The sequence below is a fragment of the Brachypodium distachyon genome, chromosome 1, assembly GCF_000005505.3.
Source record: "Brachypodium distachyon strain Bd21 chromosome 1, Brachypodium_distachyon_v3.0, whole genome shotgun sequence".
Taxonomy (NCBI): Eukaryota; Viridiplantae; Streptophyta; class Magnoliopsida; order Poales; family Poaceae; genus Brachypodium; species Brachypodium distachyon.
The window spans coordinates 72,783,249-72,809,374 of record NC_016131.3 but is presented as its reverse complement, the minus strand read 5'-3'; the positions used below and the strand labels follow the sequence as shown (position 1 = coordinate 72,809,374).

At 47.4% G+C, this 26,126-nt stretch overlaps 4 protein-coding genes and 2 long non-coding RNA genes across 6 annotated transcripts; 4 read left to right on the top strand and 2 right to left on the bottom strand.

The window, feature by feature from the left end:
* Positions 1-390: 390 nt before the first annotated feature.
* Positions 391-4,427, bottom strand: LOC100838223. The gene is made up of 5 exons (XM_014896310.2): positions 4,123-4,427; positions 1,532-2,254; positions 1,184-1,369; positions 980-1,102; positions 391-723 (listed from the first exon to the last, which is right to left on the bottom strand). Exons 1-5 carry the CDS (start codon positions 4,195-4,197, stop codon positions 613-615), a joined length of 1,218 nt encoding a protein of 405 aa, XP_014751796.1. The 5' UTR covers positions 4,198-4,427; the 3' UTR covers positions 391-612.
* Positions 2,148-3,637, top strand: LOC112269828. Its single transcript, XR_002961966.1, has 2 exons — positions 2,148-2,281; positions 2,764-3,637. It is a non-coding gene; the product is annotated as an uncharacterized LOC112269828 (long non-coding RNA).
* A 2,985-nt stretch (positions 4,428-7,412) lies between the features above and the next one.
* LOC100837922 (pre-mRNA-processing factor 19) lies at positions 7,413-13,620 on the top strand. Its single transcript, XM_003558798.4, has 18 exons — positions 7,413-7,574; positions 7,688-7,773; positions 7,864-7,935; positions 8,656-8,718; positions 9,305-9,391; positions 9,760-9,901; positions 9,987-10,105; positions 10,328-10,444; positions 10,615-10,710; positions 10,807-10,866; positions 11,342-11,416; positions 11,887-11,991; positions 12,077-12,193; positions 12,294-12,371; positions 12,481-12,577; positions 12,836-12,887; positions 13,006-13,076; positions 13,158-13,620. Exons 1-18 carry the CDS (start codon positions 7,562-7,564, stop codon positions 13,289-13,291), a joined length of 1,584 nt encoding a protein of 527 aa, XP_003558846.1. The 5' UTR covers positions 7,413-7,561; the 3' UTR covers positions 13,292-13,620.
* Positions 13,345-14,110, bottom strand: LOC112269827. The gene is made up of 2 exons (XR_002961965.1): positions 13,955-14,110; positions 13,345-13,801 (listed from the first exon to the last, which is right to left on the bottom strand). It is a non-coding gene; the product is annotated as an uncharacterized LOC112269827 (long non-coding RNA).
* Positions 14,111-18,081: 3,971 nt separating this feature from the next.
* On the top strand, positions 18,082-20,149 carry LOC100837612 (noroxomaritidine synthase). Its single transcript, XM_003558797.4, has one exon. The coding sequence runs from the start codon at positions 18,359-18,361 to the stop codon at positions 19,913-19,915; it is 1,557 nt and encodes a 518-aa protein (XP_003558845.1). The 5' UTR covers positions 18,082-18,358; the 3' UTR covers positions 19,916-20,149.
* A 3,862-nt stretch (positions 20,150-24,011) lies between these two features.
* LOC100837311 (noroxomaritidine synthase) lies at positions 24,012-26,126 on the top strand. The gene has a single exon (XM_003558796.4). It carries the CDS (start codon positions 24,094-24,096, stop codon positions 25,660-25,662), a length of 1,569 nt encoding a protein of 522 aa, XP_003558844.1. The 5' UTR covers positions 24,012-24,093; the 3' UTR covers positions 25,663-26,126.

The window sequence follows — 26,126 nt, the reverse complement described above, 5'->3', positions numbered from 1 at the left end:
GTTGGAACTTTCCCTGGAATCTGACAGGCAGTGTTTGAATTTCAGAAGAATTAAAAAGAATAACTAATTTAGATTAGGATTTCCGCCGTTAACCACTGTGTGTGGATTTTGCAATTTTGTAGATTTGTTGTTGGACAACTCAAATAGAAGCAGAAACTATCTAACTGAAAAGTCTATGTTCGGATTGGCTAGAATTTCTCATCACACCTTTAATGTTACAAAATGCATAGCTGTAAAAAGGTCAGATTTTGGCTCGCAATTGATTAATTTCGATTCATGTTATCCTTTTAGGTACATGGTAGGTTTAGACCTTAGATTAATGAAAAGTTTGGGTGAGTCTAAGTCTCTAAGTACTGTTTAGTTCTATTATGACAAGGACACAGTTCCATATACAAATCACTGCTCTGGAAACTAACTATCACGTTCTCTGGTAAAAATGGCAACAAGTGAGAACATATTGATACAATACACCAAGTCTACAATAACTTGAACTAAGGCACTTCTCCTGTGACAGATCTACTATAGCTGTAGTCTTATTTTGCTGGGATCAAAGGAAAACTTTGGTTTATGGTGGCACAAACATGCTGACATCAGTTTGTGTAGCTGTGGTAATTATATCCATGATTCAATGGTACAGTTATACTTGTACTCATATGAGTTTATCCCACTCAAATGTGCCAGAAAATCAGAAGAGTCAAGCATGTCTTCAGCATTTGCACCTGCCTGAAAAGACAAGCACACAGCTTGGTTTAGAAAACTACACGATTTTTGTACAAACAATGGAAATTTTTAATGAATGAGTGCACTGGAGCAATGGGAATTGGGAAAAGATGATTAGATGATTATATGGCCATATCTTATGCATTGTCTTTAAAAATCATGAAGTAACTTTTCCCTTGACATTTGTTGGCCATTGCAGTTTTCACCTAAACGGGGCTGTTGTTTCTGATAAGACTGTGTAATTGTACTAGAAACTTACGCTCTGTTCGTACTGTTCATGATTTTGGGAGCTTGATCTTGTGACTTCACAAAGTTCATCATTCTTTGCGAACCTTCCACGGACACGAGGCCTGCTATCTGCTAAAGTTTTTCTGCAAGCATACTGCATTTTGTTGTGTGTCATTGCAATTGAATCGGTAAGATGCCTATGCAAGTATTGCTTTGCCCGAATGCTTTATATTACCTTTATTTTCTTGCTGAAGTTCCTCTCATTTCTTTTCTTTATGTACCTGTGGATCTTCTCCTTTCTCTGTTCAGCTGATAGGCGCACAACTTTGAAAGAATCTTCTAAGCCTGAGATTTCTGTTGGTGGTAATGTTGGCGGGCTTCCGTTGCATCCATTTACCAGCTGCTGGTTGTTCCCTCCCATCTGTTAATTAAAATAGTTTGGTTAGACAGCTTATTTCTCGAGTTAATCACTCTTATTATTTATCAGCGCTGCAAGGAAGTATATTTGGTACTACTATGGTAAGCAGTATGATATTACTCGATCGTGATTGTTTTTGTTCTGAAAATAGGCCCTGAGTGTTACCTGCATATCTGCAGTGTTACTATATGCTCCTTGGATGGAATTTGTGTCACTATACGTTGTGGTCAGTCCTTCACCTTCCATCATCCTCTGATACTCACCCATCTCATTCATATCCAGCACCACCATACCGTTGTTATCAGTACTACTACTATTGAAGAACCCTACTTGTGGTGCCTCTGCATTGCAATTTGGAATCATTGCCCCTGTTTGCTGATACAGGGCTCCATCAAGGCTCATGTACCCTCCAGATAGTGCCGCTGTGATGCATTCTTCGCCATACCCTGGAGCAAGAGACATCAACATAGGTGCTATGCTGCTCATTTGCATTACCGACATGGGTGCAGCTATAGTCTCTGGAAGTTGTATCTGGCCAAATTGCTCTATGCTGGTGTCTTCTGTGGCAGCTGGATAGTATGCCGGTGCTGTAAGTGTCTCATCAGTGGGGGGGAGGAACTCGTTATCGGGAACAGGGTTCTGCTCTTCATCAAGTAGGGCTGAGAGAGTAGAGTCAAAGGGTAATGGGGAGAAGGCTGTTGCTGCAACAGCTGTGATGTCATCGCTGTAGCTGCAGAGAGGAGGGGTGGCAGCGGAGGAAGACGAAACATCCTCAGAGGAGGCTGCAAATGGGTCGGAGGTAGAGGTCACTGCAGCAAAGAGGTTATCACCCAGGCCGTCATCACAGAAGTCAAGTATGTGAGCAGCTATGGGGCTTGAGATGCCCTCCTGCAAATTTCAGACGGGAAAGAACATGTAAGTACATTTTATCACATGAGTTTTGTTCTAATAACATACTTTGTGGAAACGTCAGTCTGCATATCAGTAAAAATATGCATGCCTTTGACTAGAGAGAAGCCTACAGGATGCTATAGCAGAAATGTTGTTTATATAGTTAACTGAGGAAACATAAAATAAAAATGAGGATCAAGAACTGCATCATTCTGCCCCCATACCCCCATCCTCTGAATACTTATTTCTCTGTTTGTATAGAAATCATCAAAGGATATTGTAAGCAAAAGCAACACAAAAGTGGATATTTGTAAGAGTTGTCAAGATTAAGAACAAACGATATTCTAAAAAAAGAACAAGGGAGATGAACAATAAAAAACAATGAACTTTGGGTACTGTGCATGAGTTGAAATTTTTAATTTGGACTGGATGCTTTTGAGTGTTTATTTACATGGATCTTGCTTTAGCATGACACACCCCTGACAATTATTGTATCTTACATGTAGGCAAGTGCCAATTGGCCTATGAAGCAGCACATGGCCATTTCAGTCACAATCCAATTGAACAAAAGCACGAACTGGACACCAGGAAGATGGCAGCATGAAACATTTCCAGAAGAATCGGAAGAAAGAATTTATGTCTTGGAGCATTTCTGCTACATATAAAAAAGAACTGAGCAAGATCTGTGTTGGAGAAATAATTACGGTGAAGCAATCATCGTCGGAGAGCATGGTCGGTCCTCAACCACGACCGGATTGTTTTGCTCCGCTGCTTGACTGGGCAATTACTTTCCCTCCAAAATGTTCTATTGGCTCCCGAGAAGAAGAATGATTCTGCCCAGGGCGTGAAGGCCGAATCACGTACACAAGGAAGATGGTTATGAGAAGAGGATTGAGGCAAAAAGGAGCATGTTTCTCCATGCAGATGCAAATGAGACCTTTTATAAGGTGGTGTCCATGCAAGTCAGACGCCGGAAATTTCTGTGCTACACTTGCGCTCAGGAGAGGGACTGGGATAGAAAACAAGGCAGGAGCTAAGAAGTCAGCACCAACGTGGTAAATGCAAGGGTGCTATTCTTGTGCAGGATGCCATTTGAATTTGCATGGTGTTATCTGATTTTAGTCATTTGACCGTCTCAATCGCACATACTTTGCCTTGCTCAGGATTCCATTTTTTCCTCCAAGTTTTTTTTTCCCCTTCTATTGTTGACCAAGTGCATTTGATGACATTTGTAGATAAAATAATAGTAGGTTTTATCTTCTGATATATGGATTGATCCGAGAGGTATCTTATTCCTTTGGTTGTGTCATGCACGGACGAATGAGGAATATTTGTGAACACAAGAAAAAGATCAATAAAGTGCAATATATGCTGTGGACATATCGTCGTTTGTAAATGTGCATCCATCGCTTGAAGTGTCGACTTCACTGGCTAGTGAGGACAAGGACGGCAAGTTTCTGGTTAGAGCTTATGCCCAAAGGAAGAACTTATACCCATGTTTCCAATCCAGAATGCAGAATCTTAAGCTGTAGCAAATGGTATCTCTATCTCAATCCTCAAGGCATGTTTGCTTAGTTCTCAGAATAAACAAACAGACTCAAATAAACATCAGAAAAAAGTTCAGGAAACAACACTGCGAACCAAGCATATATGCATGGACAATATGCTCAGTTTCAGTATGCGGAGTATATATTTACTAATGTCTGCACACTACGCGTACGTACGATCGATGCAACTGGCAGAATCTAACAAGCAACGCAAAGGAGATCGATCAAAGAGAGCTTCTTGATGATTCCTCGCTTACGTGAAGAAATGCAAGAAATGAACCGAAACAGATCATCGAGCAAAGGGTTGAAGAAGTTTACAATGCATAGGCGGCATAGCTCATCCGACGCCGCCGCTGCCGCCCCGGCCACATCCTCCTCGAACATCTTCATCATCGATCTATGCAAACTCTCAGCTATGTGTATATATGGACGGGCGTCAGCAAGAAACCTAGGACCTGATCGAAGGGAGAGCTAGAGACGTACGTACGGCGGCGGTCAATGAGTAGTGAATTGAAGCTAGCTAGGTAGGAAAGCGAGAGAGGTAGCTGTGTATATATATAGGAGGGCCAAAGGGGAAGAGAGGAAGAAGGAAGGTCAAAAGGAAGTCGCCGGCGCCGGACCATGGCCAAGGCACCGGTCCCGTTATTTATAGATAGGAGCCCTGCTATATTTGGCATCCTGTACTAGAAGAACCGGAGGTTAATTATTTGTTTTGTTGGTCGTTAAAACCCAGCTGAAGACGAATATATCTAGACCCCCTTTTTTTCAGTACAATGATTAATTTGCATGCATGCAGTGGGTTTCAGTTGGGATTACTGATGTGATTACCCGTGACGGAGGGTTTGGAAAAGGAAGAAGGCATATGTGCAGCTAGGCTCGAGTTAATTAGCTGATCGATCGATGGACGGACGACTCGACAATGTAGGTCTCGCCGAATAGAATCTGGTCGCGTGGCTGTCTGCTTTGGGTCACCTCGTGTCAGCCTGTGCCGGCTATAGCTAAGCTACCCCTACTGGCTACTGCTAACGAAGTACGGAGTACTTCACATATATATGTATCTTCAGGTTTAAGGGTCGATGAGCTTTTCACCGCTAGCTTCTTCTGGGCTCTGGCTTAGCTTAAATTAGCTGCTACCACTTGCATATATGTAGCTAGCTGCGGCCGTAAATTGGGACTAACCACGAGATCGATCGTACGAACTGCTTGCTTGGGATTGGATGGAGGGCTAGCTGCTAGCCTTTGCAGTTTACGGAGATTTACGTAGCGGATCCGAAGATATCGGGCATCCATGGGTCGATCGAGCGGCCGGAAACTCGATCGCGTACGTGACAGATTCCGATCTCGCGTCCAGAGCCGGAGATCTCAGCAGTGTAAAAACTACTAGCTAGCTAGACCCTGCATTCCTAGCTTAATTCGCTGATCAACTAAATGAGTTTTGGGTTTGGCTCAGCGCACGTACAGTACGGATTTGTTATGTTTCTGCCGTGACAAACAGTGCTAGCTAGCTAGCAGCATGCAGGCCAGTAATTACGTACCGATAATCTCCACTGTCAATATGCAGCGGCAGCGCCCGTCCGTCTCTCTCTCTCTCTCGTATGATCGACAGGTGTTGGTAGCTAGCAGCATAGAGTTCGATTCTGCACTAGTAGCATGTTGCACTGTCGCTTTGTATCACTGAATTTTTTCTACTTTGAGCCAAGACAGTGTCACTGTTTTTGTTCCAAAAAAGACGGCCACTGTTTGTGCGGGGTACAGCCAAGCGTGCGTACGTAACGTACGTGCCTACGTGCCTAGCTGTTCATATTCCAGATTCCATGGTCAACGTACTATAATTAACTAGACCCCAGGGTCGAATATAAGGGTTGCTTACCGGTCCCAAGTGCGTGAGACTAGAGTAAAAATGATTAAACTGATTTTTATTTTTATCTAAGCACTGGTTCCTATTTCTATAGGATGGGTCTTAATTAAGCACGTTTGGCGTACGAGTAAGCAATGGTGTTTAAGAATAATAAACCGTGTTTTTTTTTCTTTAAGCACCTGCATCGTAGACGCGCTTAAAAGCCAGTGGCATTGGCATGCTCTTAAATACTCACTCGGATTCTGTAAGAAGTGCTAGCTTTTTCATAAACCCAACTTTTAAAACTTAGACCAAGCTTTTGATACTCTAGAAACTTAATTAGTCTAGGCCCACGGTATATCTGTGCCTGTAAGGTTTTCCGGTAGTGGTCAAAGTTTAAGAAGTTCAACTAAAGGCAAAGATTATATTGTATATTTACGAAAGGAGGTAGTAGTTTAAGAAGTTTGAGTGTTTGACTTAGGACAAAGATTGTAATATTTAGGAAGGGTGGCAGTACCAAAACTTGACAATGCAAATTCCGACAATCGTGCGTGCAGTGCAGGGGCAAAAGGTTGGTACATGATAGCAGCATGGAGTAGACGAGAGCAGGGCCCTGGTATATGGTTCTGACAGGTTAGAGTAAGGCGGGAACAAAGGCGATCGACGACGGATCGAAAGGTGTAGGCCGGCCGGTGCCTGGTGCACACAAGTTGCACCCAACCGAAACGGAACCAATGCCCATCAGTCACCAGTCTCCCGTAAAAGCCCCCCAACACAAAGGCCAATTAAAGAGCTAGTTTAGGGCACCACCACACCCTACATCGCTGCTAGCTCGTCGTTCAGAGGAATCTGTCTATCCCGTAGCCGTAGGTAGGCCGAGAGCTAGCTAGGCCAAATCCCTCCCTCTACACTGCCCTGCCACGGGAAGGCAACGCAAAAGCTTTCGGCTTTGAGCTTTGAGCTTTGGGATCGAGGTTCTCGCGGCGACCCTGCAAGAACAACAAGTAAGTAGCTAGCGATCGAGCACACTGATCTGGGCCGCGGTGCGGGTGTCCCCGCTTTAGCGGAACACGGCGCGACCTGCATACGATTCCCATCGGGCTCGTCGCGCGCGAGGATGGAGTTCCTTTCCGTCATTTTGCCCGGAAATGGGCGGTGGTACGACTGGTCGTACCGTACCCGGCCGGGGGGCAGCGCGAACCGCATGGAAGATCTCTCCGCTTTGGCCCATCCATGATCCGCCCGACAATATTCCGATTGCGCGACGAGACGCAAGATTCATCGCGGGCGCCTCCGGCCGGTCCGGCCTCGCTTCGGGGTTTTGCGTTTGTTAGCACTTAATTATTAGGGTGACAGTGTGACACAGAGTTAATTTGCCGCAGTGTCAAATTGACATGGTAGAGGGGGAGATAGATTGATAGATAGATACGTCGTGGGCGGGCTCCTCCGTGCCGTGAGATGGAGATTGTGCTGTCCACGTAAAGGATGGCATGTGGTAAACGGAATGGCTGCGTTGGGGAATCCTGATCTCAGAAAGAGGGCTGGGAATCTAAACTTGTGTTTGATCTGCATGCTTATCTTGATCGTCCTCGTCGCGCATTCCGCTGCCTTCGCCACCTTCCACGACGTCGTGGGCCCAAATTGTTGGACCGTTTCAGATCCGCGGGTCCGATCAGCCCAATCTATCACGCGAGGCCCACGAGCAAGGCGCCAAGCCAAATGTCACTCGCAAAAAATTTCAGGGTGTCTTACGCAAATTCCTTCCTTTTTGCGAAAATACCCTCCCAAATCCAAGGCTGAACCCTAGCGGCTAACCCCCCGCTCGGCCGCTCCTCCGCCTCGTCGGCGCCAACGTTGCCGCCGACCGCCGGAGAACCCACCGCATCGAGGAGCCGCCGACACGCTCCCGTCTCAGACGCCATGATTTGTGCCAGTAAGCATCTGCCTCTTCTCCCCATTACCGAGACCTAGCTCTCCGCCCGCTCTCTCCTTCCGCAAGCACTAATTGACTCGCCTTCTCTTGCTGCGGGATCCGCTCCTCTCAAGTATCCGGCGAGGTGCCGGAGGAACCGGTTGTGTCGAAGAATTCGGGGCTGCTCTTTGAGCGGAGGCTCATCGAGCGCTACATCGAGGTCACCACCGTTTCCTCGCTCTAGATTTCGTGTTAGGGTATCTTCAACCTTGGGCTTTTGCACTGAGTTTGTGTTATTTTGGTGGTCCAGGACCATGGGAAGTGCCCGGTCACCAAGGACGAGCTCGCCATGGACGATCTCGTGGCAGTCAAAACCAACAAGGTGAGGCTTGCAAACTGTTTCTCTTTTTTCTTCAGTGCGATTCTATTGTTTCTGTTGTTGTTCTGAAGAAAACAGAGATAGTAGGGCTTGTTCATGCAACCTGCTGATAGTACCAAAGAAGGATTGATTCCTAGTATTTCTTGAAGTACAGCCGTGCCTTATTGAAACCAAGTTAGATCTTACTTGATGGAGAAAGGGCACTAAATAATGCAATGTATGCACATTTCAAAATAAGCAATCTATCTTGATTTACTGTAATTTTGGCTTCTTTGCACAAGTCACCTTCTGCAGTAATGCCAGTAAGTTAGAAAATTGAGCGGGCATTAGTGTTTTCAATGCTCATTATGATACATAGAGGTGCTGGCCATTTCTGTACAAAACATGAACTTCATGAAGTACTGTATTAGGCAGAGTAAGTTAGTTATTCCCCGCCAGGTGATTGAAATAGTGGTTGCTTTGGTAGGGTCTTCCAATAATCTTTGTGATTATGTACTATGTTCATCCAAAACTGTTAAACTTGGTTCCACATTTATCCATGCACCAATACTTGCGGCACTGTATCTTTTAACTCAGGGAATGCCATCAAATAGATACACTTCCTTTTATTTTTAACTTTGACATTCATACCTTGTTAAAAATAAGCCTTTTACCATACTCTAATGTGTTGTGTAATGTTGTCAAACCTATACAAAGTTCTTGAAGAACTATTGCTGTTTGCAGATTACCAAGCCTAGACCTCTGCAAGCTGCAAGCGTCCCCGGACTTCTTGGTATGTTTCAGAATGTAAGTGTTTGTCAGGAGTAATTCACTTATGCTACTCCTTCCCTTTTTCAGTTTCCAGTCTATATTTGATTTTCAAGTCACCATAGTTCATAATCTTTCTTATCTTGTTCCGTGCAATGTGTAGCATGTTTTTGTATTGCATTCCCCTGTTTATAAATTTTTAAGAACTAAGTTGAGTTCTCTTTGTAAAGACTACGGATCTGAGCCAGATATCATATGCTTATATCCCAATTCTGTAGGAAGAAATAAGTTGTACTTAACTGTGAACACATTTAACTCTTACAATTTCCCTGATTCTCAGTTACGTTTTAAGAAGGCTCATGATTTCTTTCTTTATGCAAGCCTGCTAAAATTGACCTTTTGTCGATCTATTGTGCCATAAAAAATCGTGATGGTCTTGAGAAAATGCTAAAGTATGTGAAAGCATCCTGGTCTTAATATATTTCCGTCTTGTGTGCAAGTGAGTGAAGCATTTGGCCTCTGGATATCCTTTTTTTATAATGAACTTTTGTGCTATTAGTCAAATTGTGTGGATTCTTATTGAGCTGCAAGTGTAGATTAACATATGTTGCCCTTGATCTTGCAGGAGTGGGATGCCCTTATGCTCTCTAATTTTGCTTTGGAGCAGCAGCTACATACATCAAGACAAGAACTTAGTCACGCGTTATATCAGGTGATCAGATCTTTGCAAACACTCTTAAATTGTATGCACATTTTTGTTGTATTCAACAACAAATTATTTTTCATTTAAAGGGGAAATATTGTGCCATTTCATGTCAGGATCCTGATAATTGCACAGTTGTGGAGTTAGTGAAATATCTGACATTGCAGCCTATTGATGTTTGTGGATGTGTTTAGAGGGTTTTGAGCTTTGAAGCGATAGGGATAGCTAGGACATGGTGATAGCTTGTGGACCACTTGGAGAGGAGGAGATTCCTGAAATTAATGCTAGATATGCTTTTTTTTTATTAGTTTACTTGAATGATTATGATCATCATGTACCCAATTGTCTCTTTACTAGCTGTTTTTGCTTGTTTGCAGCATGATGCTGCTTGCCGTGTTATCGCCAGACTAAAGAAGGAAAGAGATGAGTCTAGGACACTTTTGGCTCAAGCTGAAAGGCAGATTCCTATTTCAGCTGCAGGAGCTGCACCTGTTGCTGTTGTTACCAATGGGAAAATAGGTTTTCACTAAAAAAAAGTCAAAAACTAACCTGTGTTTTCTTATTTTTATTTGCTTATAATCATTTTACTTTGTTGCGTATGCAGCTTTGGATGATGAAGTGGGTCCTGACGGGAAGAAGATGCGTCCTGGTATTAATCCTGTTATGATCGATGAATTAACAGAGTGTAATTCTATGCTCTCAGCACAGCGTAAGAAACGACAGGTACGGCATTTTGCTTCGTACTATTAGTTAAACAAGAACCTAAATTGCTGTGTGCCAAAGCTTGTCTGTTTTATTTCATAAGAAAACTGATATTTCCCTTTCTAATACGTACAACACACCACCTATATTGGTTACATACAGATTTTATGCCAAAAGAGTTGTGGTTTTGCCCACTTCATTATTGTCTCTTGGAAATGGTACACTAAATACTGTGTTTATCAGGTACCTCCAAGTTTGGCATCAATTGATGCACTTGAAAGATACACTCAAGTTTCCAGTCATCCACTTCACAAGACAAACAAACCGGGCATTTTATCTATTGATATTCATCATTCAAAGGTTAGATTACTATTTTTCCTAGTTGAGAAGACTTTGAAGTATCAATTGCAGTTTGGCTATGGTGTATACAAAATTTAGTTTTATAGTTAGTGATTTTTATATGCCCTAATAGTGATACTGCACAAATGGTTAGATTGTTCACCTTCCTGATTCCTGTTCTTCCTCACCAGGATATTATTGCTACTGGGGGTATTGATACCAATGCAGTTCTTTTCGATAGGCCATCTGGTCAAGTCTTGTGCACTCTCACTGGTCACTCAAAGAAGGTCGCTCGCCAATCTCTATCTCTCCCTCCCTCCCTCCATCCATCCATCCTCTCTCTCTCTCTCTCTGTAATAACATTAGCTTATTCTGATGCACAGATTACCAGTTTGAAATTTGTTCCCTGGGATGAGCTTTTGATAACTGGATCAGCAGATAAGGTACACTCAATAGGAAACACCTGCACCAACTACATAGTGGTTATGTAAATTGTTACTGTTGATGTACTGGTATGATATTGTAGTTAGCTCTATCCATTTCAGTTCTGCTAACTAAGCCTCCCTGGCAACCTCCTAGTGGCAGATTGGAAAGATTAGATTGCTTTGTTGCTCTGAATTTGTCAGTTTGTCACTCCTGAGCAAAATTATTGGCAGAAAAAAAGAGTGAGTAAATGCCACTCATTTGAACCTTAAGAAAATAATTAAAGGGAAATTTGAAGGTGCACGCAGGAGCACATGTTTCCACATGCCAACATTCAAGTTTTCCAAGGGCATGTAAATTTTCATGCAAAAATGATAAGTTCTGTACCCTGTGCAAAGAAGACAAATCCGGGAGCCAAACACCCCTATTGATCCATAATCTGATAACACCATATTCTTATATTGGGCTCCACTGTTTTGTCTGTAAATTCTGCAGACTGTTCGTATATGGCAAGGTAGTGAAGACGGGAACTATGGTTGCAGGCACACATTGAAAGATCATAATGCAGAGGTTAGTTTGCATGAACATTTGTTTCTGCTAAATGTACGTATTTGATTGTGTAATCAACCTTTTGTACAAGGATCCCCTCCCTGATTAGTGACCTGTTGAACATCTAGTGTCCACAAAACTTTATCTTTGTCACTATTACCATTGGAGGCCCTACACACCTTGTAGATCCAGTACATATTGCATTTCACATGCATGCACTATGTAGAGATGCTTGCAGAAGATGTCATTTCGATAATTTGTAATTTCTTGTAGATCCTACTCCCTCCGATCCATATTAATTGTCTCAAATTTTCCCAAATATGGATGTATCTATGCGTAAAAACGTCTAGATACATGTAATATTTCGACAACTAATATGGATCGGAGGGAGTATGCATCTTATGTAAACCCTTCAATATTTTATAAATCATGCTGTCAGTGCTGGTATTTTTGTTATCTTAGCTCTGACTTTTCTTTTCAAAATATAACAGGTTCAAGCTGTCACTGTCCATGCAACTCAGAAGTACTTCGTAACTGCTTCCAGAGATAACACTTGGTGCTTTTATGATATTTCAACAGGCTCTTGTCTCACACAGGTCCTGTACTTCACATGAGTTTCCTATTTTCCACAAGCATGCACATCTAGAGATTTACACAGCTTCGGGTTGTGCTGTTTTTCAGGTTGGTGAGGCTTCTGGACAAGATGGATATACAGCAGCGGCTTTCCACCCAGATGGTCTTATCCTTGGAACAGGCACGTCTGAAGCGGTTGTCAAAATTTGGGATGTGAAAACTCAGGTATGACAAAGAAATGTATTCTTCATCTGTTTTTCAGGTATCCATGCCCATGCATGCCATGCTCTTCCAATGCCTCGTGATTGACAGTCTATGTTTGCAGTCAAATGTTGCAAAGTTTGACGGGCATGTTGGAGCGGTCACTGCCATGTCCTTCTCAGAAAATGGTTATTTCCTAGCGGTGTGTTCTTTTTTTATTTCTCTGTCCAGATTTTTGCACACTAACTCATCAGACATTCAGTTCTGGTTTATACCTTTGTTGTACTGATGTTTTCAGCAACACTTTACAGACTGCAGCTGTTGATGGTGTCAAGCTTTGGGATCTAAGGAAATTGAGAAATTTTAGGACTATCTCTCCTTATGATCCAGACACACCAACAAGTTCTGGTAAGGAGATCTCTAATTGTTTCACAAATAATGAAGTACAGAGTTTCGGCATGAGCTGCAAGTTGTACATGTGGACTTATTGAATGTTGGAAGTAGATTCCTAGTTTCATTTTTGTTCACTCCAGATATGTTAGGTCAAAAAACATTAATGCGTAGGCTCCTCACTAATGTGGAATCAGACCTCCCTAGTACCAGAATATGCAGTTTACATGAAGAATTGATGTACATGATCGGTGGCTAATACATTTTCTCCTGCAGTGGAATTTGACTCTAGTGGGAGTTATCTTGCCGTTGCTGGTTCAGATATAAGGTATACTATAACCAGTGAAGTGGCTGGGTGTCTGGAGTCTGATCAGCTCACAATAATGTTCTTTTTAGCATTCTCACAACGAATCGCACTGAAAACAATCTCTTCTGCATGGTTGTAGGGTTTACCAAGTAGCCAACGTCAAGATGGAATGGAATCTTGTCAAGACATTACCAGATTTATCAGGCACAGGTTTGAAATTTATGTGCTCTTCTCCAATGCTGTAGGTTCGTTCTTTTTTTTTGGAAATTAACATTGTTGTGTCCTTTCCAGGGAAGGTGACATCTGTGAAGTTTGGGACGGATGCCAAGTATGTTGCTGTAGGTTCCATGGATCGTAATCTACGTATATTTGGGCTCCCTGGAGATGAACAAATGGAAGAGGCAAAATCACCTGTCAGTGAGTAGAGATGATACATGTTCTGGACTTTGCTCGCAGTGGAAGTGGGCAGAGCGGTTAAGAGGCGGAGCCATATTCAAAACCTGTGGGGGTGAGTTAATGCCACATGTTTTTCGCAACACAACACAATTTTTGTGGCATTTGCGTGAGAATATGTAAAGTGCCAAAGATTTTAGAAGACTTTGACACCCAGGATTTTGGCCCCAGCTCGGCAAGCGGCGTTCCCTACTGTATGTAAACATTTCTGGCACTTCTATGCGAGGATTACAGTTAGGAGCTGAGGTACAGATCGAAGATGAATACCAGATGTTTCTAGTGCTCACCTTCACCTGATGAACGGTGGAACGTAGAAACGACTGTTCTGAACTCCACTATCCAGAGTTCCAGACGGCCTTACGGCATGGATTTTTCCGACTATCCCTTGGCATGGATGAAGTGTAGTATTTCAAGAAAGGATTCACCTACACTCCCCCGGCAATGTTCCTAGCTTTCTGAACGTCGTTTTAGCCACGTTTAGCCTGCAAAATTCAATATTCCGGACAGTGCTTAGGCAGCGGGCTGGCCCATTTGGACTCGCATGAGTTTCACGATAGACTTGCATGTACTTGGACACGAACACTCAGAACAGAGCAGATCACAGCAAACGCATGCCCTCCACCGTGCTCACATACCGGGTGTCGGCAGGGCGCGCACTTCCAAATTCCAAAGTCCCCGATCCTCTGCAGGCCTGTCGCCGAAGGCACGCCGGGCTCTCTGCGGCGTCTCGCATGGCCGGACTCGAAGGGAATTGCACAGCACCCATTTTGTCCCTCCCCCGTGCGATGCCAGACGGCGACTCTCGGAACTACTCGGGACGGTCTTTCTCGACGCCATTGTACGCGCTTAACTCCCGTTAAACAGCGATAGGTGCTTACTACACTAGCGAGTGGTCCACGGTGCTGTCATTTCAGGATGTTACATACATACACCTCCATCACGTGGGGTCTCAGCCTAAAATAATGGAGAGCGTCGGATTACAGCGACGCTTTCCCCGCCGTTACCGCGATCGAGAATGCTTGAGAACCACAACGATTTTGACATCAAACTCGGCTCGTCTACAATCCAACATCATCTGGTCGAACTCGTTCGTTAATGGCGACGTTGGACGAGAATCAGCTAGCTCGCAGTACACAGCCTAGCACAAACGGGCGATCGATCGATCCTGGCTTGGTTAGAGACCTCGACCCATCAGCGGCAGGATTTGTTGCCCCGTTGCTTGCAGGTCCATCGATCCAAACCACACGGCCCACAAGCGCCCTAGCTTTCACAAGACGGCAACGGCAAGGTCTATCTTTCTAGCTAGCACGCACCCGTCGCTCCCTGCCGATACATCACATCACGTCCACTCTCATGGAACAGACGGAAACAAAAGGCGACATGGTTGGAAAGAAAGCTCAGCTGTCTGCTTAATTAGCTAGTACTAGCACTCTGCTCTGCCTGACTCTCTGCTCTGTTAATTTGATCTGCCGTGTTTAGTGCGCCAACAGAGGGACCCCGGTGATAGTATAGAGCACGACATTCTTGATCTGTAGCCGAATTACTGCGTACAGTTCTCCGCTTACTTGAAAACAAAACAAAATTTAGCAGCGGTTCTCCAATTGATGGGTATATGGATATATATGCTCAAAGTTTTTGACGGGCTGGATATGCTCAAAGTTAATGGGCATTAAGGAGAGCCTCTTTCGTGTGGTCATGTACGTGCACGTCGCTCTCGACCAATGGATATGGCTATCTAGTTCCATGCAACGAAATTCAATTCATTTATGGACCTGGCAACGACGTAAATCCCTCTGCGGCAGGTTTCTCCAGCAGAGCCAGCTTTTTTTCTTTTTCGAAAAGAGCAGAGCAAGCTAGCAACTGATCTTAATTTGTGCTAAACCTGGATCCAATCCAACGGCTCAATCAAGAAGGCACGCAGCAGGCCACAACAAAGAACAACTTGTAGCAGCTGCGACTTCTCCATCGGCTTGTCGATCGGCATGCACAACAACAGGTTGTCAAGATCTAGCTACGTATATATACTAGTAATACAGAGCTATGAATCGGTACGTTTCGTCCGTTAGTTTGCTCGATCGGTTTGGTGGCACATCTTGCTCATCGATCTCGTTTCATCCATGCATGCATGACACCGAGATCCTTGAACAACTTAATAGATCCATGGGTGCCCTATCAACGTGCTGCAATGCAAACACAACAGAATATTCTGCACACCGTGTCAGCACGTTAAACAAGTGGGGAAATGGAACAGCAGATGTACCGTCGATCGATCTCGCAGGAGCAGGATGGCATGGGATCGAATTAGCTAGCTAGCCTTGCTTGCTTTGCAACAGGGTGAACTGTTGAAGATAAGAAGATCGAGATCATATCTAGCTAGACAGCGCGGGAGCACGCAGCTAGCTAGCAGCTGGTGAGATCGGCCGGGTTCGGCTGTCCGAACGACCGACCTGCCACTGCCACACATGTCTTGTCTTGATCGCAAACATACCCAATCGATCGATCTCTCCCATGCATGCATGCATATGCCTTTGCTTTTGGAACTATCGGCGTGCCCCACCTCGATCTGCTCGTTACAAGGAGATCACGCATATATGATCGTCGAGAAACATCACAGGTACCGTACGTGTGCTGCATGCACAACACAATGCTCTTGGACATATATGGACTCGACTCGAAGCCTCGGATTGGCTATTTTCTCTGGCCCTTTGCTTCGGTACACCTTTTCTTTTCCTGCGCACGATCCGTCAATGACTTCTCATCAGTAATCTATCTACCCCTTGGAACAAAGAAATTGCTCTTACAAATATGCAATGATGCCGATACATTTCCAAGAGTGACACACAAACGATCCCTTTTCTTAGCTTCTCCTCTGGTTGTATATACCGAACTGTTGACTAATCAGGCCGGAAGCGGGCTACAGTGCGCCTATAATTGAGGCCAGTTGAAGCTTGTTGAGCAGGCAACGAGTAGGATCGATCATATGATTGTGTATACATACAACATACATGTAATGCTCTATAGTAGTCAGTGATTAATTAGTGAGACGTATAAGGAGCCACGTAGGCGTTTGTGGATACCCCCTAATCTGCAAACTACTAAATCATCTAGTAATTGATCAACTCTAGGCAAGCCATCCGGAACATTGCTCGAGAGTTCTGCGTACTACGCCGTATATAGGAGCCTGCACGTACGCACCAACCGCTGGTCCCAGACAATTGTTCGTTCCGGCAACCTTCCATGGGGGGCTCATCCGTTCATGATTTGGACGGCGGCTGTCAACTGCGTTGTGCATCCATGTGACGGCCGGCGTCCCCTTTCTAGCTTTTGCTATCAAGACGCGCGAGCGATCAAGTCACAAGACTGCTCGGAAAGTGACATCAAAGATGGAGCTGCATGCGTAAACGCGCAATAGCAAAAATAGGGTGGCATTCGTGAATGCATTTGGTCGAAATCGACGAAGCAGACCTCCTGCTAAAACAAAATCACAAAATGAACCCGACGCGAAACTATTTTATAACTCCTAACCCTTTTGCTCAACGCCCGACAGCAAGGAGTTATACTCTGTGGCTCAGCGCCTTTTCTCCCTGCCAGCGTGGTCAAGCCATCCAGCGTGACCAGCCATGTCCCCACCCACTGGTCATGTAGCGCCCACGTGGGGTGCTATAATCAAGATTTTCACGCCTAGATGAGAGGCCCTATGCATGAGTTTGATTTTCATGCATATAAATCTGATTGCTTCAGTAAGGATTAATTAACTGCGTAAGGTTGGTCGCACTTTTGCTATAGAAACATTGCAATGATCGTTCCTTACCTGCATGGCATTGACCTGTGTGGTTATTTCACTCTAGCTAGCATAGTTAGGTGTTTGATGCGTTGCCCACTAGAGTTGTATATTGAGTTGAATATTGCCAGCACTGTTTATAAGTTTCTGATGGTGTCATGTTTCGTGGTTCCAAAAGTGCTTCTCATCTTTTCATGCAGCAGCAGTGTTCAGGCTTGAAAACAAAATGCACCGGCAGCAGCCTGATGATGGTTGTGCATGCAAAAGAGAAGAAGTAAGAGTACTTGCACCATGTAGTACTTCGATGAAACGGAGACCGAAACTCGAATGCCCACAGGTTTTTGCAGCATAGCGTCTGTCATCTAGGCGTGAACATCTTGGGTATAGCGTCCCAAGGAAGGGCGCTACATGAACAGTGGCTGGGACATGCTTGCCCACGCTGGCTGGCTTAGCCACGCTGGCAGGGCCATAGCGCCGAGGAGAGAGGCGCTGAGCTACATAGCATAACTCATTACTGTTGGGCGTTGAGCAAAAGGATTAGGAGTTGTGAAATAGTTTCGCGTCGGATTTATTTTGTGATTTTGTTTCCCCACGAGATCTCTTTCGTGGATTTCGACATGCATTTGGCCAATCTTTCGGGACAGATTGTTACTCTGTAGAATTTTGTGCCAAGCAGTTCGATCGTGTCAGAAACCAGAACTTTGGTTTTCTTCAACGTGCTCGAGCATGCATGGGCCATGTCTTTCTCTGTTTTAATTTGGAAGATCTTATTTACGCACTTAGAACGCCATCGATTTTTTTTTTTGGTGAAGAGCCGTCAAATTTTAGTTATGGACTTATAAGTTTTTGAAACTGACAGGAGTACTCGCCTGATCGTATTTTTAGTTGAAGCGACGTGAACAAGCATCAAATTCACCAGTTCACGTAGACTACCGGTCATGGTTTCAGAGAGCTGACTTGCGAATGCATGACGAGACGATCGATCCTGAAAAAGAACACGACAACTTTGTTCAAATCAAACCCGAAAGAAGCATGGAGCAATCCACTCGAATTTGCTTCAATTTCCACGATACAGGTGCGAGAGCTCTGAAACATACTGATCTGGATCAGTATACAGGAACGAGACTACAGGAATTCCCAGTATAGATGATACATCTGTGAGTTCTGTGACCCTCCGAACGTTCACACACTCTCCACAACCACTGGCGCGCTCCTCCGTTCCGTCCTCTGCCTTCAGCCGCACGATCGAGCAGCAACAATGGCTTCCGTCTCCTTCCTGGAGCTCTCGCTCTCCATCCTCTGCTTCACCCTCTTCTACTACTTCCACATCAAATCCAAGCGCAAGAACCCGGTGATCCCACTCGACTGGCCACTGGTGGGCATGCTCCCGGCGCTCCTGGGCAACCTCCCGTGGCTCCACGACTGGGTGACCTCCGTGCTCGTGGCCAGCCCGCTGAGCTTCCGCTTCACGGGCCCGCCGCGCTCCCGGATGCAGTTCCTGCTCACGGCCGACCCGGCCAACGTGCGCCACGTCTTCACCTCCAACTTCAGCAACTACCCGAAAGGCCCCGAGTTCGCCGAGATCATGGACATCCTCGGCGGCGGCATCTTCAACGCCGATGGCGACTCCTGGCGCATGCAGCGGGCCAAGGCGCAGCTTCTCATGTCGACCCCGAGGTTCAAGCGCTTCGTGGCCACGTTCGTCCGCGGCAAGGTCGAGAACGCCCTGCTCCCGCTGCTGGATCATGTCGCAGCCGGGAAGACGAAGGCGTGTGAGTGTGACCTTCAGGACGTGTTCCTGAGGCTGACGTTCGACACGACGACGAAGCTCGTGTTCGGGGTCGACCCGGGATGCTTGGAGATCGGGTTGCCCGAGGTGCCGTTCGCGCGCGCCATGGACGACGCCATGGACGTGCTCCTGGTCCGCAACGTGCTCCCGCTGTCGTGGTGGAAGCTCGTCAGGCGGCTCCGTGTCGGCTACGAGCGCAAGATGGCCGCCGCCTGGCGCGACATTGACGCCTTCATTGCCGACACCGTTGCCAAGCGAAGGGAAGCCGTGAAATTAGCCAGAACTGCTGCAGGCGGCGCCGACCTGCTGTCCTCCTACATCGACGACGACAACGAGGAGAAAGACGCTGTCATGGACGCGTTCCTCCGGGACACGACCATGAACCTGATGCTGGCCGGCCGCGACACCACGGGCTCCGCGCTCTCCTGGTTCTTCTACCTCCTCACCAAGAACCCACGCGTGGTGTCCAAGATCCTGGCAGAGCTCGAGACCGTCAAGCCCACCAGCGGCGCCAACGCCATTAACGGCATGGCGAGCTTCGACCCGGAGGATCTGGGCAAGCTGGCGTACCTCCACGCGGCGCTGTGCGAGTCGCTGCGGCTGTACCCGCCGTTGCCGATGGAGCACAAGGGCGTGGTGTCCGCGGAGACGCTGCCGAGCGGGCACGAGGTGAAGCCGGGGGACAAGATCATGGTGTCGCTCTACGCCATGGGGAGGATGGACGCCGTGTGGGGCGCCGACTGCAAGGAGTTTTTGCCGGAGCGGTGGGTGGACGAAGACGAATCGGCCAGCAGCAGGCTGCGGCACGTGCCGTCCTACAAGTTCCTGGCATTCAACTCAGGGCCCAGGACTTGTCTCGGCAAGGACATGGCGTTCGTGCAGCTCAAGGCCGTGGCGGCCGCCGTGGTGTGGAACTTCGACGTCCAGGCCGTGCCCGGGCATGTCTTCGAGCCCAAGGTGTCCATCATACTCCACATGAAGAACGGATTCATGGCCAGGATTAAGAGGAGGCAGCTAGGTGCTTAGGAATTGATTGAAATTAATCCACTACTACTAGCTAGCGGTGATGTCTGTATTGCCGGTCGTAACTCGCAGTCTGTGCTTACTCGAGCACTCTGTACTCTTGTCCCCCAAAAACGAGCCTCCCCCTTTCCAAGCGCGTTGCAGCAATAAAGAGTTGGAGCAAAATATTCCAATCTCATGCAGGCACGTCAGAACATTTCTTCAGTCTAAAGGGTTATTAAATCCAAAAATTCTTTACAACCGAGCATGCAGCGGCTCGGTGATAGAGTTCGTCCTCGAGTAACATGTGCGCGTACATTCCTCCTTGTAGCGAAAATAATAATCTTACAGAAAGAACATACTTCCTCCGTCACAGACGTCACTTGTTTTGGGACGTTGAAATCGCCTGATATTTTCTCGTACGCACCGGACGTGCCCTTACGAGCCACTTGGATCTTTTTTTTTTCTTTTGAAAGAGGGTTCGATCTCCTTTTCGAGGCAGACATGGAGTCCTGAAGCTTAGGATCGCTTTCGATCACGTTGGCAGCGAAAGAACGTCTAGCGATCTCGAGACGGAGTCAAGATTGGCTCCATGATGATTCCCCGGGGACCGTCCGGAAAGACGAAAGGCATGTCCCGAACTACTCCCAAACAGTCCGGCAAGGACAGAGCGAGTCTCGGGGCGCTCCAGTGGAAAGATGGGCACGTACTGACCGCGTCGCACTCGTGCAGTGGCTAGCTACAAGGCCCTACGTGCGGTGCAATCCCCAATCCCCGGGGCCGTTCTGTCCTGTCCTGGCAGAGAGCCCCGGCCAGATCCATCTCCTCCGCGCAAAAGAATCGGTCATTCCCGCGCGCGTGTGCGTGTCGAGCAAGTGAATCGTGGCACGTGGTGCGTGAGGCTTCGCTAGCACGGCATGGGCAGCAAAGTGTGTGTGGCTCAACTAAACCGTGTGTCCCTGCAGTACGTACAGCCGGATCGCGATGCTTCTCATTATTGAGGCGCGCGCCCGTGGACGACGTACACGGGTGGCCCTGTTTGATTGCTGCGCGCATATCGCACTCTGCATCAGGAGCAGTCTGGCTTGATTACTTGAATTCAATTCAGACACGAGTTCCATCCCTCCAAAATCTTTCATTAAGTAGCGGCGCTCGCTCTACGGCACGGTGCCAATTATTGCCTCACAGCGTGACGGAGACTTCTTTGTGGGTATTTCCTTTTGGTCTCGTGTCTGGGCCTTGGCAGCTTGGGGCCTTCTCTGGGGGTATTTCCTTTTGGTCTCGTATGCTTCTACCATGCCCGGCCCGTGACGGCATACTGCCCGCTACGGCCTAGAAGGAGGTATCGGGCCACATATTTTTATTCTATTTTAATTTTTTTACATTTCGTGTCACCAGTTGCTTGCTTACTTACTGGATTTGACGATCGAACCAAAGGTTCTGCGAAGTTTGACATATTGATAAGAGCCGACGTATATATCTTTTTTTTCTTGAAACAACACATGTGTTGATGGTTGACAACAAGTACGAAGTATTGCGTCAAAAAAAAAGAAATATATTGAATGTTTGTCTTGGAAACATAGTACTCCAGTATTTTTATGTGTCAGAACATTCAATACTACTCGTACTACTTTTAGTATTTTCTTATCCTAAGACTTGATGTTAACATAGTTAAAAATAGCTACCTTCCCCAATCATCGGGATCATTTTCTAGCCGCCTGTTTGATGATATTTTTTACAAGCTCAATACTTGATCTGGATATTAAGAAAAAGAAGAAAAAAAAACTGGGAATAAGACACATGCAGCAGCGTGTACATGCACGTACGTGCACTGGGTGGCAGGCTGCAAGGCAGCAGGCGCGTGCGCTCGAGTTCAGCCGGAGAGCTAACCAGCTAATCAAATAAGAGTCCTCTTGTTCGTTCGAGTCGGGCTGAACCGCCTGACAGCGGGGATCACGTACGTCGACGCGTAAAACTCTGGGAGAGTAAACACAACAGGGAAGATCGCGTGTGCGGGCGGAGGAGAAAAGAACGTCCAGCGTAACTTGCGTCCGAAGTATCCGAGCGCATCGCAACGGCCAGCGGCCAGGTACGTCCGCAGCCTGCCTATATATAAGGCGCACGACACACGGCACAAGGGGCTTTTTTCTGAGCAGAAAAGTCAGGGACGGAGAGGAGGCGCTGGTAGATCCGACGAACAGGCGAAGACTGCTAGCGCTCGGCCATCCGGTGACAACACCACGTACGGCCGGACGCCGGCGAGAAGCTGAGACGTAAAGGTTCGTCAAGTTTCATCAACATCAATTCCATGGCTTCAGGTAACGACTACGGTGAGTATTAATCTACTCCTACCCCTATCCTCGGCTCGATCCTCTCTTGCATCTAGCATGGTAATGGTGCTATAGAGCCCGAGCACTGTCGCCCTGCTCAGCCATCTACGGAGTTTGGCGACCTGATGTCCTTGGTCGCTTTTCAAAGTGATCATGATGGTCATCGCGCGCCGCCGTCGATGCCAGGTACAAGAGGATCGCCGTGTTATGGCGCCCGCGCGACGCGGGGCGCCGTCTTCATCGACAACCCGCCGACGTCCGCCCGAGCGCCACCATGCGCGACGGTGCGGACGTGGGCGACGTCTACACAGTGGCCGCTCCACGCGGAGCATTACCTTGATGAACATGTCGAGCCGACGTACAGGTTGCTGCAGCACGAGAGGCGGTCACTCGAACGCTATCGTCATCAGCAGCAGGTTGTTCATGTCGGCGGGAGGCGCCCGCCGGCCTGCAGGTCTTCTCCAATTAATCACTCCCGCGGGATGGACTCCCCGCGTCCCCGACGAAGCTGCCGAATTGTGGGCATGTCCGAGCCAAGCGGCATCATGCGTCTACACCAACTCCACTTTTAGGTCGTCGAGACCGACGATGCTCGGCGACAGGGTGGGCGTGGCCACGGTTAAGGCCACGCTCAACGGCGCGTGTACTGTCTTGTACACGGGTTCTGTCGGCACCCACACCATCACCACCCACACATGCATAGGTGACGCGAAGCGAAGACATGAAGACGACCACAACAACTTAATCGGAGGTTTCTCGCGGGTTTAACCCCGCGGGAGTAATTAAGTGGGAGCCTTCCGAGGCCCCGTGAACCAGGAGATGACCACAATCGCCTTGTCAATCAAGCCGTGCAAGCAGGCCACGGAGCGCACGAGGAATTGTATTTTGTAATCTCAAACAGATTAATAAAATATACGATTCCTCCCCTTTTTCTTGTGTACACAGTACACTGGCACGCCCGCAATTTTTCTTAGTTTCCCTGGTGCGATAAGATCTATTTTCCCCTCGCTAGAAAATATTTCTTGAGCCAAACACCGCCATTTTGACACCGATTTTCTTTACTACACATTTGTAATGGTTTTCATTTCACTATTTCAACTACAATTTTCCACTAGTTTCCGCAACACCTTTGCAGTATGTTCTACGTTTTCTCACAATAATTTAGGATCGGAGGGAGTACCTGTACTTTGCTGACTACAATTTTTCACTACTTTCTACTGCACCTTTATATTAATTAGTTTCTACACCCATCTGCCTTGATTTTTAGTAGTATAATTTTTCTCTATTTTGCGCTGGTTTTAGTTCACTTTTCCTCTCACTATCTACTCAACTGCAATTGTTCACTTGTTTCAGTCGAATGGAGGAAGAAGATAAAAAGGAGCAGAGTGCCAAAATTATCAACCGATGTTCAACATGAATATTTTTTACGACGAAGGCGGGAACATTATTGCTCAATAATGGTGTGTTACAAGCTACAGGATGAGAAATAAACGTGGGATAATTTAGCAGATCCTGCTCCAAAAACATAGACCACACACAGTTCCCATGCATGATAAAGAAAACATATGGACCATCCGATTCTCGATCACACCCCGTATTAGATATATACGTGTAAGAGCACACATCATACCATTTCAATTGAAAACAATTAAGAAACCAAAGTCTTGTGGCAGAAAATTAGATAAAAATCGGATTGATGGCCTGACCATGAATGACCCACCCTAATCATCTTACTGTAAACTGACGTGAGACGCCTCACCTACCTATGAGCACACATATATCAACCGGTCACGCATGCATGCGAGAGTGCGTTGCATATAAGGAGCCCGTAGTCTTGCACTGGTAATCCTGCATCCTTTCCAAAAGTTAGCCATGGATCCCCTATACTGGCTCGTGGAGCTGCTCTCCCTCCTCTGCTGCTTCATCTTCTACTACCGCCACCTCCAATCCAAGAAAATCAGCAAGAGGGAGCCAACGGAATGGCCGGTACTGGGCCATCTCTTCGGCATGATCGCCCACAAGAACGACTTCCACGACTGGGCCACGGGCATCCTGGCCGGCACGCGCTACAACTTCGAGGCCCGTGCCGGGGTCACCGGCGTCCGGTTCTTCGTCACCTGCGACCCGGCCAACGTGCGCCACATCTTCACCTCAAACTTCGCAAACTACCCGAAAGGCGACGAGTTCGCGGAGATCTTCGACGTCTTCGGCAACGGCATCTTCAACGCGGACGGCGAGTCCTGGCGCCGCCAAAGGGCGAAATCCCAGCTTCTCATGGCAGGGCCACGTTTCCGGGCCTTCTCGGCAGAGTACAGCCGCGACAAGGTGGAGAAGAGCCTCCTGCCTTTCCTCGAACACGCTGCGGACGCCGGCACGGCATGTGATCTGCACGATGTTTTCCTGAGGTTAACGTTCGACATGACGTGTAACCTGGTCTTCGGGGTCGACCCCGGGTGCCTGGCCATCGGGTTGCCCGAGATCCCCTTCGCGAGAGCCATGGACGACGTGCTGGAGACGCTCTTCCTCCGGCACCTCATCTCGCCCGCCTGCTGGAAGCTCATGTACCGGCTGGAGCTCGGCCCGGAGAAGAAGATGGCCGTGGCTCGCAGGACCATCGACCGCTTCGCCGCCGAGACCATCGCCAAGCGCAGGGCCGACAGTCACGAGACGTCTGCCGCCCACGGCGCAGACATGCTTTCCTCCTTCATCGGCCAAGACGACCACACGGGCGAGTACAGCGACGAGTTCTTGCGAGACACCACCGTGAACCTCCTGCTAGCCGGCCGCGACACCACGGGCGCCGCGCTAGCTTGGTTCTTCTACCTCCTCTCCCAGAACCCGCGCGTCGAGCAGAAGATCCTGGCCGAGCTCGCGCCGATCGCTTCCCAGAAGAAGAAAGCCATGGACGGCGATGGTGACACGGACACTGGCAACATGGTGGTGTTCGACGTGAGCGAGCTGAGCAACATGGTGTACCTCCACGCGGCGCTGTGCGAGTGCCTGAGGCTGTACCCGTCAGTGCCCTTCGAGCACAAGGCGGCAGTGGCCAGCGACGTGCTCCCGAGCGGGCACGAGATGAAGGCCGGCGACAAGATCCTCATCTTCTCCTACTGCATGGGGAGGATGGAGGGCGTGTGGGGAAAGGACTGCGCGGAGTTCAGGCCCGAGCGGTGGGTGAGCGAGGACGTCGACGGGAAGAAGAGGCTGAGGTACGAGCCGTCTTACAAGTTCATCTCCTTCAACGCCGGGCCCAGGACGTGCCTCGGCAAGGAGATGGCCTTCGTGCAGATGAAGACTGCTGCCGCGGCCGTGCTGTGGAACTTTGTGGTCCGGGCGGTTCCGGGCCACGTCGTGGAGCCTAAGCTGTCCATCATACTTCACATGAAGAACGGGCTCGCCGTCACGGTCAAGAGGAGGACCGGACTGCATGGTGGCGCCTAAGCTAGTTTCTTGACTGGAACGTATAGGTACGTATGTACGTACGTGGACGACACGTCTCGGCCAGCCGCAAGAAGGTATACGGGCGTAGCTACACGTAGCAGACACGTACATGCAACGTACGTATAGAAATGTGTGTACTCATAAGTGTCACGTATACGTGCTAGTTAATGCTGGTTCATTCTATCGGAATAAAACAAAACGTAGACGTGTAGTGTGTGTGTAGTGTTTACTTAAGTGTGTGTTTGTGTTGTGATGCAAGCTGTGTGCATGTGCATGTGTAGCACGCGTGCGTGCTCCCCTGGAATAGATAATGGACGTATGGGCATATATACATGTACGTATATAGATCTAATAATGTTCTATATACAGGTTGGCGGTGCATGTATATGTTTTGTTTAGCTTGCACTGTATGTATGTTTCTTTACAAACCATATACTGCGTATATATCTGCGGAAGTTCCAGTA